Source organism: Amblyomma maculatum, chromosome 1, assembly GCF_055883805.1.
Source record: "Amblyomma maculatum isolate TAMU_Amacu chromosome 1, ASM5588380v1, whole genome shotgun sequence".
NCBI lineage: Eukaryota > Metazoa > Arthropoda > Arachnida > Ixodida > Ixodidae > Amblyomma > Amblyomma maculatum.
The window spans coordinates 85,953,021-85,965,745 of record NC_139344.1 but is presented as its reverse complement, the minus strand read 5'-3'; the positions used below and the strand labels follow the sequence as shown (position 1 = coordinate 85,965,745).

The 12,725-nt window shown below is 47.2% G+C and overlaps 1 protein-coding gene across 2 annotated transcripts in view; it reads left to right on the top strand.

Annotated features, from left to right (window-relative positions):
- The window catches only part of LOC146203016 (uncharacterized), a 97,253-nt gene that overhangs the window by 38,870 nt on the left and 45,658 nt on the right, over positions 1 to 12,725 (top strand). For both annotated transcript variants that reach the window (XM_084588496.1, XM_084588495.1), the window contains exon 2: positions 10,522 to 10,670. In XM_084588496.1, the coding sequence (XP_084444622.1) occupies positions 10,522 to 10,670 (149 nt within the window). The remainder of the gene's footprint in view (positions 1 to 10,521; positions 10,671 to 12,725) is intronic.

Below are 12,725 nucleotides of genomic sequence, written 5' to 3'. Positions count from 1 at the left end.
GATTAAGAAGTTCGCAGGGGTCAAGTGGATGCAGCTAGCACAGAACCGGGTTAAGTGGAGAAATATGGGAGAAGCCTTCGCCCTGCAGTGGGTATAATCAGGCTGATGATGATGATGATGATGATGAAGAAGAGGTTGGCACGTGAAGTTGATGGCACGGAGTCATTCGAACATTGTATTTCCAACGGGTGGAGATCGATGCCGGAAAGACTCGGTATCGAGAAAGTTAATATTGCCAGGAGCTATTACTGCTTTCACACTATGTTGACTTGTTACGGGATGGGTCACTGAGAGCGTACAGCCCCCGTCAAACGTATACAGCCCGATGGGTTTCCTTCCAAGCTGTTTAACGGAACTGCCTACCACTACTAGCTGTCCGAAGTTTGGAGAGAATTAAGAACACAAGGCCGTTTCGGTTTCGAGAGATCGCCGGGGATGCGAAATGAGGCGCTCGGAAGCAAGCCCCTTGCCCTGTGCAGTTTTGACGGGGGCTCTACATGGGTTACTGGAAAGCCCAACAGCACTCCAAGTAAAACAAAATAATCAAAAATTCAGTTTTGCACTTACAACATGCCTGACTGTCAACAAAAACACGAAGGCTGCCGATTTTGCAGCACTGCCTTTCGGATATTGAGCCCGAAATTTAACGTCGCACGACACTGTTTACAGAGGTATCGCCGCTTTTGCAGACCGGCTCCACGATTCCGCGTCTTCAGCGGTCAGTATCACGGTCCTCATAACAAAATTTTCTGCGATCAGTAAACAGCTTCACGGAAAGGCAAAAAAATTGAACGCTTTGCTTTTTAATTCTTATAGGCAGGTAGATGGGGAAAAATAGAGAGGGGCATGATGGATGCCCACTGCCGCTTGAACAACACGCAAAAAATAAAATGCGCCCCCCCCCCTCCTCTTTCGCTTAATCAGCGAGAAGAAACAGTTCATTTCAGCGTATGCGTATGCAATAAGCGTACCTGCTAATCTCCATGAGGTGTCCCTTTCAATCTACTTCGGGTCCCCTACCTTTTTTATGATCCCTTACTCTGTGTTAAGAACAAGCCTATGTACATCGATCGTACTGTGTTTCCTTTTTCTGAGTCCCGTCTTTCATAATGGTGCGTTTAAGTAGGCGCTGACACTCCTGCCAAGACGGTCCACTGCATCATTAGAAAACGCAGGAAAGCTCTGAACACGCTGCAAACATATTAACTTCTGACCATGGGCTCAAGCGCTGGACTCACAACTCAAATTAACCAAGTGCGATTGTTGTTGTTGTTGTGTCGACTGTAGGAAAAAGGAAAAAAAATGCACTGGCCTGCTACTGGCCTTGCGGCTGAGCCACCTCCGCTGCCTCGTGCGGACATAGGATAAAACAGAAAAGAAAGAAAAAAAGAAGAGGGAGAGAGAACGACGCGCGTCGCAACAGCCGTCGTCCGACACCGAAGCGGTTGCGGGTGCAATGACGGCCTACAACAGGTACAATAGCCGATGGCAGGCGAGCCCCCGCCGCAAACGGCGGAGGTCTACCATTCCTAGCCCCGTAGAGCCAGAAGCTGCTCCCAAGTGCGATTTGTGTGACTCGTCTGCTCCTGTTACCAAGGCTGAGATATAGTTACGGGGCGGCATGCCGATGAACACAAAGAACAGAGAACAGAAAGATGTGATGTCCGATGACCGTGAGATGATTTTAAGGCGAAAGCCTTTATTGCCTCATTGTTGTCGTCAGCAAAAGTGTCACGCTTTTGCGGCGGCTCTGATTGGTCTAGACGGGATGACGTCATGGAGGTCTCGACCAATCACAGAGCACTACCACAGTATGCGCGAATGCGTGCCTTATATGACCATATAAGCGCGACAGCGGTGGCGTAGCGGTAGAACATCCGCCTCGCATGCAAGAGGACCGGGGTTCAAATCCCGGTGCCGCGCAATTCTCCACCGGATGAAAGAAGAAAAAAAAATCCGCGTGTTGATGGAATTGCATAAACAGGTTTGGGGTGCGACCTGATGCCGGTGAACACCTCCGGCAACGCACTCCCTCACCAGAACAGGAGTTGGCCACCCTGGTGCAGTAATTGGCCGCAACCTCCTATGATAAGCTCCATAAAACCCCGGCCCTCAGTCACCAGCGGCTGCGGAACAACTGACCACGGCGGCGGTCAGACCTGTGACGCAGCAGGGGGTGCTAAGAAAGTCTGGCTCCGCTGGACAGGCCGCCATTGGAAACTGACCCTGGCAACGTTTAATGCTAGAACCCTAGCTAGTGAAGCTAGCTTAGCAGTGCTGTTAGAGGAACTAGAGGGCATGAAATGGGATGTCATAGGGCTTAGTGAGGTTAGGAGGCCGAATGAGGCATATACTGTACTGAAAGATGGGCATGTACTGTGTTATCGAGGCTTACCAGAGAGGCGACAACTAGGAGTAGGTTTTCTTGTCAATAAGTATATAGCGGGTAATATAGATGAATTCTATAGTATTAATGAGAGGGTTGCAGGCATCGTAATTCGGCTTAATAAGCGGTATAAACTGAAGGTTGTACAGGCCTATGCACCTACATGTAGTTGTGATGACCAGGCAGTTGAAAGCTTCTACGAAGACGTAGAATCGGCAATGCGAAAAGTAAAGACGCAGTATACTGTACTAATGGGCGATTTCAATGCCAAGGTAGGGAAAAAACAGGCAGGAGACAAGGTAGTAGGTGACTATGGCATTGGTTCTAGGAATAGCAGGGGGGAGTTACTAGTTGAGTTTGCAGAGCGCAATAACTTACGAATCATGAATACCTTCTTCAGCAAACGGAAGAACCGGAAATGGACATGGAAAAGTCCAAACGGAGAGACTAAAAATGAAATCAACTTCATAATGTGTTCAACCCCCGCCATTATGCAAGATGTAGAGGTAATCGGGAAAGTGCGATGCAGTGACCACAGGATGGTGAGGTCCCGAATTAGCCTAAATCTGAAGAAGGAACGCAACAGATTAGTAAGAAAGAAACCCATCAACGAATTAGCGGTGAGGGGGAGGGCAGAAGAGTTCAGGATCTCGCTACAGAATAGGTTTTCAGCTCTAACTGAGGATGGCGACATTACCCTAGAGGCAAGGAACAATAATTTCAGAGATATCATTACTGAGTGTGCGGTAGAAGTAGGCGGTAGGATAGTTAGAGAGGATACCGGTAAGCTGTCTAAGGAGACGAAAGATTTGATTAAGAAACGCCAGAGTATGAAAGCTTCCAATCCAACAGACCGGATCGAATTGGCCGAGATATCAAAGCTAATCAATAAGCGCAAGGTGGCCGATATTAGGAAGTATAACATGGAGAAAATTGAGCATGCTGTAAAGAACGGGGGAAGCCTTAAAGCGGTAAAGAAGAAATTGGGCATAGGCAAAAACCAGATGTATGCGATAAGGGACAAGGCGGGCAACGTCATCACTAATATGGAAAAGATAGTCAAAGTAGCCGAGGAGTTCTATACAGATCTCTACAGTAGCTAAAGTAGTCAGGACCGTAATGAGATTGGTGGTAGGGAAAAACAGTCAGACGTTCCACCAGTGACAAAGGACGAGGTCAAGAAAGCACTAGAAACTATGAAAAGGGGGAAATCAGCTGGAGAGGATCAGATAACTACAGATTTGCTGAAGGATGGGGGGGATATCGTGCTAGAAAAACTGGCCACCCTGTATACGCAGTGCCTGGTGTCATCGACGGTACCGGAACCATGGAAGAATGCAAACATTATCCTCATTCACAAGAAAGGGGACTCTAAGGACCTTAAAAATTACAGACCAATCAGCTTACTGTCTGTTACGTATAAGGTATTTACTAAGGTAATCGCTAATAGAATCAGGACAACCTTAGACTGCAATCAAGCAAAGGATCAAGCAGGGTTTCGGAAACGGTACTCTACTATCGATCATATCCATACCATCAATCAGGTGATAGAAAAATGCTCGGAATATAACCAGCCCTTATACATAGCATTCATTGATTACGAAAAAGCATTTGACTCAGTTGAAACCTCGGCGGTGATGCAGGCATTGCGAAATCAGGGGGTAGACGAGCCATACGTGAAAGTGCTGGAAGATATATATAGCGGCTGCACAGCAACAATAGTTCTGCATAAAGAAAGTAACAAAATTCCCATAAAGAGAGGTGTTAGGCAAGGAGACACAATCTCCCCAGTACTATTCACAGCTTGTTTAGAGGAAGTATTCAGAGACTTGGAATGGGAGCAGTTAGGGATAAGGGTAGATGGAGAATACCTCAGTAATCTGCGATTTGCTGATGACATTGCCTTGCTAAGCAACTCGGGGGATGAACTGCAAATAATGATTGATGACCTAGACAGGAAAAGTAGAAAGGTAGGCTTGAAAATCAATATGCAGAAGACTACGGTAATGTTCAACAGCCTCGGGAAGGAACAGCAGTTTACATTAGGTAGCGAAATACTGGAAGTAGTAGACGAATATGTCTACTTAGGACAGGTAGTAACCGCAGACCCGGACCACGAAAAGGAAATAACAAGAAGAATACGATTGGGATGGAGCGCATTTGGCAAGCACTCGCAGATTATGACTAGCAGCTTACCGGTATCGCTCAAGAGGAAAGTATACAACAGTTGCATCTTGCCTGTACTCACCTATGGGGCTGAAACGTGGAGGCTAACCAAGAGAGTTTTACTTAAGTTGAGGACAACCCAGAGGGCTATGGAACGAAAAATGGTAGGGGTAACATTAAGAGATAGAAAGCGTGCAGAGTGGGTCAGAGCAATAACTCAAGTTACCGACATTCTAGTAGAAATTAAGAAGAAGAAATGGACATGGGCAGGACATGTAGTGCGAAGAGAGGATAACCGATGGTCGCTGAGGGTAACAAACTGGATTCCAAGGGAAGGAAAGCGTAGCAGGGGGCGGCAGAAAGTTAGGTGGGCGGATGAGATTAAGAAGTTCGCAGGGGTCAAGTGGATGCAGCTAGCACAGAGCCGGGTTAAGTGGAGAAATATGGGAGAGGCCTTCGCCCTGCAGTGGGTATAATCAGGCTGATGATGATGATGATATGACCATATGCCAATCAGTGATCAATTACTAATTAATGATTAAGTAATTATAAATCTAATCAGTGACATTTGCGTAATTAATTATTAAATTACTAATTACTGCCGTGCACCCGGTAAAATCAACCACACAACAGTATTGCCTCATCATTGTCGTCAGCAAGTGTCACGCTTTTGCGGCGGCTGTGATTGGTCGAGACGGGATGGAGTCATGGAGGTCTCGACCAATCACAGAGCACCACCACAGAATGTGCGAATACGTGCCTTATAAGGCCATATGGCAAAAAATGATCAATTACTAATTAATTATTAACTAATGACTGATTAAGTATTAATTACTGATTAGTGATATTTCCTTAAATAATCTATTAATTACTAATTAATGCCGCGCATCCGGAAAAATTAACCACACAAGAGTAAACGAACAACTGCGAAGATACAATTAAGGAGCCCGATCTCGTCGCTAATGAGCTGATGTCATCTCCCCGAAATGCTTGCACCTGAGGACAGGCGCAAATTTGGGGTACATCTATGTGCACTTCAGTGATCACAAACCAGCAATCGTCGACGTTGACCCACTCAGGCACAAGACTTGCACTGGCCATGAGCGGCAAGAGGATCTCTTCCCCGAGGACAACTTCGAAGCAATGGAGCTGGACTTCGAAGCAGACCTCGGAAGCAACAAGGCGCCGTAGACGCCGTGCCAAGCAGAATTCACTGAATAAATAAATGCACTCGCAGTATGTGAAAGAGTAGTCGCTCGATTTACTCGCAGCAGCATTCATCGCTACATGCGCAACAGTCGCGTAGCAGAATGCAGCACTCAGGCTTTCGCCTTACATCACTTTAGTCGCCAAAGTGTCCTCGAATTTTTCATGAATTCCAGCGGGCCTAGCACGAGCACTCCTGCCCGCGTCACTGCCCGTTTCTTCAAGAAGAACAAGAAGAAGAAAGAAGACAACAGCTTGCCGCCACGATGATTCTCGAATGAAGCCTGGCCCAGAACGCTTTCGGGCCACAGGTCGCCAAGATCCGATGGCCGAGGCCCAGGCACGCACCGCATGGCATGGACACGGATCATGTATTCATGAGTGGCGGCGTCTTGGGTCGTTGGGGTGTCTGGTCGGCAAATCGGGCCAGTGAGGTCACATGGTCGTTCGGCTTTCTCGTTGTGTCTTGTGGTCGTGTGGGTGGCCCCGTCTCGGGTCAGTCTCTCCTTTATCGTGTCTTGTGGTCAGGGTGGGGGACGGGACGGGGGAACGGAGAGGTAGTTTTGGGTTCGGCAGGCTGGGGACCAGCCATGCGATGCTTCCTAACCTGCTGCCGACGGCGCAAGAAGACGCAGGCCGCCGACGCTCCGGGACAGGATGAAGAGTGACGATGACTTATCCCGCACCTCCACCAATATGTTACGGAGCGGCAAGCCGATGACCACAAAGAACAGAGATGATGTCCGATGACCACGAGATGATTTTGATGAATCCCAGCGAGCCTAGCACGAGCGCTCCTGCGCGCGCCACTGCTTACTTCTTCCTCGTCCGTAACAATATGGCCTAATTTACTATTGCGACTGGTCATAGCTATTCATATGTCTTGTCAAAAGTGCACCGAATAAGGTTCCAGTGAAGTAATGCCGTTGAAATTTCAAGGACTTGGTGTGTCAGCAGATGTAAGCGGCACTGAAACTCCCAAACATGGCTGCAGTGCAGTTTCCAAATTCCTCAAAGCCTCACGCATCAGAATAGTTTGATGTCAAGGCTGTTTTCTATTTACTTTTAACGCTACATATATACGTCTCGGCGTGTGCAGCTCTGTTGTGGCTCGCCGACTACCCGGTTCCCATCAGGTTGGATGTCGTAAGTGGCTGAGCCGCTGGCATCTAGGATAACAGGGAGAGATCGAAGACAGATACAGCTCTGTAAGTCTTTCATGCTCTGCGAAAACACGTCGAACGAAATGCCGAAAACGGAAAAGTAATTGAAAAAGAGGCTCTTGTTTCATAAGAAAGCTTTGCCCACGCCTGCACACCGTGACTGACGTACAGTTATAACTGTCAAAGTAGTGTAAACGTGCCGAGTTTTGAGCGCGCGTGTCACAGACCGTTACATTTTGCGGTAGATGTCCTTTTTGTATTTACAGCAGCGAACACGACAAACAGGGCTTGAAGCGCAACTAGACCCTCCTCAATTTATTTTTGCTTTCACCCCAACTATACTGCTTAGCTTGGCACGAAAAAGAACACTACTCTGTTTTGTTCACTGACATTCAGCCTTCCCTGAGCGAGCGCATCTACTTCCCCACCCTATACGTCAGCAGCCGTGATTCAGTGCACTTAGGCTTGGAGTGATAGGCGCCGGTGACATGTGAAAACAAAGCGCCCAGTTCCTTGACGCGCAGCATATACTGCTACCCAAACGCCGTGTTGTTGAATCTTGCCGAAGCATGTCGCTGTCGACAATACTTAAACGCAACTAAGGCGCTCAAGCACCGCACATTTGCTGAACACAGCGCGCGAGTGAGTTCGCGAACTCCCGAATTTTTTGGTCGCGTCAACAGTACGCGACAAAATCGAGCTCGTTGGAGGAGGATGAGGTGCAGAAGAGGTCATCTCCGCTGCTTTCAGAAACAGCGCCCCAAGACAGCTTTAAAAACACTTGCCCGCCACAGTCATCGAACAAGAATTGCAAAACAAGAACTGCGACGCGCGGAGACAACGTGTTTGCAACTTCCTTCGAACGAGACTCAACAGGCCTGAAATAGCGCGAAGCCGTCGGGGCTCGTTTTTGACAAGCCGTGTCTAAGCCGGCGTGACTGAAGGCAAAATATAAATAAGGTAACATGGCGTCGCGACACGCAGAGTGGAAAACATAAATGCCCGAGCGCATCGCTCAAAATGCGTGACGGCTTCAACTTTTCGCGTGGGTTTTTTTTTTTTTTTTCCTCCTGATGATTTCTGCCAGCTCGCAAGACTTTCCAGCGCTAAGGTGCGAGGTCCTGCCTCGCTGTTGTATCGATGGAATACTGTCCCTTTTTTCTAAGCATTTTTGTTCGCGTTGTTACCGCTGGAGAATATGCGCAATTCTAAAAGGTAAGAGGAAAGGGCAACAATACGATGATACGATATATATATATATATATATATAGGAAAATATAAAAGCCTTACTGATATGCTGAAATGCGGGAATAACTTCACATGATCGATTATGCCACATGATATGACGTAATGCCATGCTAAATGTACCATAATTTCCCCGAAAAACCTCCCCTCCTCCCCTCCATTTAAGGAATTACGTTGCTAGCAATTTTTCGGGGTTGTGTGCTAAGACTGCAATCATATGGTACAATTTAAAACTATCAGCAAAGTATACACATACGCACCCCCGCCGCGGTAACTCAGTGATTAGGGAGCTCGACCCTGGTTCAATACAGACCGCGGCGGCTGATTTTTGATGCAGGTGAAAAGCAAGGCGCTCGTGTACTGCGCTTTGTCAGCGCGGGTTAAAAAACCCCGAAGGGTCGAAATGTTCGGAGCCCCCAAAACGGGGATGAGTCCACCCGATTTTATTGAACCTCGGACTGGGGCACCGGCTCATTTCTACCTTCTGTAAGCCCTGCCTCTCATCGCCCCTGTGTGCTTACCCATAATGAGGCATGTCATATGGTCTGATATGGCAAGATACGATCGAAAATGATGTAACACAACCCTCTGCCATATAAGAGTGGTTGCTATGCTATACTTCCCTAGCAGACTCGGAACGAAGTTTTCATTTAAAAGAAAACTTCTTAGCACTGGATTATTAATTTGCAGGAAATCATATTCCTTTGATACCCACCTGCAGTAACAAGCAATGCTGTATGCTCATGTGATACCTCCTGCATATATCGCGCACGCTTAAAACAGCAGATATGTGTTCAGTAGCATTTAAATGCGAAAGTCGATGCTTAAACGTTGGTCACCTGCTCCTCAAGTTTCACTGGCTCAACCACTGAACCAGAGAGCTGCAGTCAGCCTTAACACGGACTACCGCTCGTTTACCGTGTTGTTTAGCGCTACGAGAGCCGAGACGTATGGCATTCGCGCATACAACCAGCCTATATCAATCAGTATAATATTTAAACCTATCCTACACACTCCTATAACAGCTTTATCTTGTTGTCTGAATGGTGCGTGGCTAAATGGCAGCATATGGGACGTAACATGACATCGCGGCCTGAAACAGCTGCTCTCCTTATACTCGGTGTAACATGTGTTAAATACCTGTCTTGAATAACATTACTTCTAATTCTTGCAAAGAAATTGTTAAAAAAACTCCTTAAAAAGGCATTGATCTCTTGTTTTTGATCAGATGCCACAGTTTATGGCAGTAGTATATACACTTTGTGGACAACGCCAGCTCTATGATCATTTGGTGGTATTCTTTTTAAATCGAATGTGAACTCGCCCAGACCTCCATCTTGCTTAGCTCAAAGGCAACTTGAGGGTGTATTTGACTTGATGACAATGACGACATACACTCACGCCGCGTAAGGACCAACAAGACGTTTAGCTTTGCGAGCAACTGAATTGAAAGAAAGCCTAAATCACAACGATCGTTTGAAACTTAACATTTGATCCGTGAACGGTTAGCTCGTGTTGAAGACATTACACTAGGGCATAGAAGTTCGCCCACGCCCTGTTCGCTAATGGCAAATAAAATACTTGCAACGCGTGTGTTAAAGGACATCTCTCATGTAACGCAGTCTTATCCGTCTTCAACGAGAGTGGAGCTGATGGCAGGCCACTCAATTTCCGGCTGCGACATGATTTGCTGACAGGGGACAACTGTATCCCATCAAGTCCGACAAAGCATCCTGATACATTTTCATTTAACGAAAGAATAAAGACAACGATGAATAAGGAAGTTAGAGCCTGCTTCCATAAACGACTGGACAGCTAGACTTAATGGCGTGAGCGCGCACAGATGGACCGCGGCGGTGTATCTGCGGCACAACGACAGAGTTCCTAAATAGTTGCCTTTTTCAGGTACTTGCTGTGCGCACATTGTAGGCAGTTGTACGAGCATCGCGCAAGGACGCCATACTTCGCTCCCTAGCACCATTTGCCAGATTTATATGTTGCGCAAAGGCGGCTCGGCCAGTGAGCTGTAGATAAGCCTGACTTTGTCTAAACCTTTGCAATCCAGGGCCGCCACTAGTGTGCGCGCAGCGGTCGTACAGGGTGGCACGAATCGACTTGCGCTCCTTCTCTGACTTCGGTTGTGTTGTCCGCGCTTCGCACACACTAATATATTGAGGTGGGGCGAATGAAAAACGGGCCGAAGTGGCCATGGATCCGATTCTACTCTTCTCTGTGTCACTTCGGCCTCGTGTTCTGCATGGTCCCATCGATCGTGGCCTGCTGCGAGGCAGGTCTTTGCGCGGAAAGACTGGCGTGTACTTTCTTCCCTATTCTCATTGCGTTCGCGCCTTGCAGGTGTTCTTGGGCAGCCCTTCCGAGGGCGAACTGCACCGCGGTGACCTGGTGCTCAAGATCGGCGAGCGCGACACGTCCCGCATGACCCACAACGAAGCAACCGAACTTATCCGAAACAGCGGCAACAACCTCAACCTGGTCATTCAGAGGTGAGTGCGAGCCTCCGCTGGCTCCCAGTTTATGCCCCCAAGAGAGGTGCGTAGCGAATTCTCTTTTCTTTCTTTCACTTTTAAGGCATAACCTTGTCCAACGAGAGCCTGTTTGAGATCAAGTATAGATAGACGTTTGGTGGAGTGACGTTTCTGTTGCCGCTGCCAACTAACGTTTACGTAGATGTGCTGTGCACAGAGCGATCTGAAGTCCGTCGTGACGGCCGTAACGACGATTAGAATAAAAATATAAATATGCGACAGGACGAAGTTGCCATCAGAGTTAAAGCAAATAAGCGCATCTGTTGTTTTCACCCGTTTCGAAAGCATAGCGACAAAATGTCTTAGGAAGCGCCGGTCGCACGCGTCAGGGTTATGTCGGCACTTTAGAATTGACACTTCAGAGGCGCTCATGGCAGTGTCAGACACGCCCTGCCATCTGTCTCAATGGATTTTGGGTTCTCGTGTCGTACTGTGCTGGTCCGGCCTGACGTTTCCTTCTGGGAACGGACAAACGGCGGGCCTTACCATGCGTTTTTTCTCGTCTAGCTTTCAGCTGCGCGAAACCTCAGCGGTATACGACCCGAAAGATGTCGATGCATCCCGCGAGAGCCTTCTTGGCAGCTCTACCTCCTACTGAAGCATTCCATTCGCACGCGGATGGCGACTAACCTCATTCATCACAGCGTCATTTCGTCATCGCTATGGAATGATGGCAAATGTGACATCAACAGATGCATAGTTACGTTTTGCCCTAAATATGGCGTACATGGAAGTCGCGTGTTGTCACAGTGCAGAAAAAAAAAAAAGGTATAAATGGAAACTTGTGATAACTCTGAATGAGAAAATGATTTAGAGGAGAACGAATAAAGGTTGGAAGTAACCGAAATAAGATTGCTATATTTTTTTTTTCTGAGCCAGGAGCACACTGTCCTATATTACAAACACCAGTGAAAAGCGAAATACGCGTCATTTCTTTCATTACTTCCGAAAAATTTTGTCTTTATTGTTATACGGTTCATGCTTCGGTACTTTTGTTATACCCCTCATTCTGATAAAAAAAATGGGTAGAAATATTAGTGTATTAGTCCTGTTCTGACTGGAGCCTACAGACTCATGCAGCAGAGACGCTCGCGCCAAGCTCTTGCGTTTGTGTCCGGGGCTTTCATGACGTCATGAGACCAGGTGTGACGGCTGAATTGGCAGGACCTGCAAGTTGGGAAGCGGTTTTGAAATGGAAATCGAGCACACCGGCACTCTTGCAGTCTCTATAAGACATACCAGTCTTAGGCGACGAAGGCACGTTCGTACGAAGTGGTTAAACCTGAGCTTGATATGCGTATGCCGGGTGGTCTTTCACGTAACGCGGTAGATTACAACTGTACGCTAGTGAGCATGTGCGCCCTGAAACCGAAGTGATGACCAAGGGTGTAACAACTCGAATTTGTCTAAACAACCTAAATCGAGCGTCATTTTGTTTTGTTAATATAAATGCGACAGTTGCAATCTGAAAGCAGCTACACGCTGGAAAATGCCAGGATCAGAAGAATGACGACGACCTTCACTAACTACGTGTTCAGCACTCGGTGCACAATTAAAGAATGCTACTTTCGAATCGCTGAATCGCAAGGCCAAAATAAGCTTCGGGGATTATCGGACGGTCGGTTTGACAAATAATTGGCTGGAACTCTTTTTAGGAGAAAGTAGACGGCTAAAGTGGTTTGTACACGGGGTGATAATGACAGAAAATATATATTAGCGTTATGGACCTCTATTGCGCGCACCGCATTTGCTTCGGCTTGATTCATCCTGCAATCTGTGATTGTCCCAAGTGACAAAAGTAGCGGCGTCAAGAAAAAGATGACGTCCCTGTGATGTTCTTTCTCATCTATGCATCAGTGATTCTGAGTTCATTGCAAAACAATACCAGTGAATTCAAAGCAGCGTCAGAATAGTTAGTTGTCTTATAAATATTCAATTAGGCGTTTACAGTGTTCATAAAATCCTTCTCTGACGAGATTGCACTGATGGGGGCCGTCTGTACTCGCCTCTTTT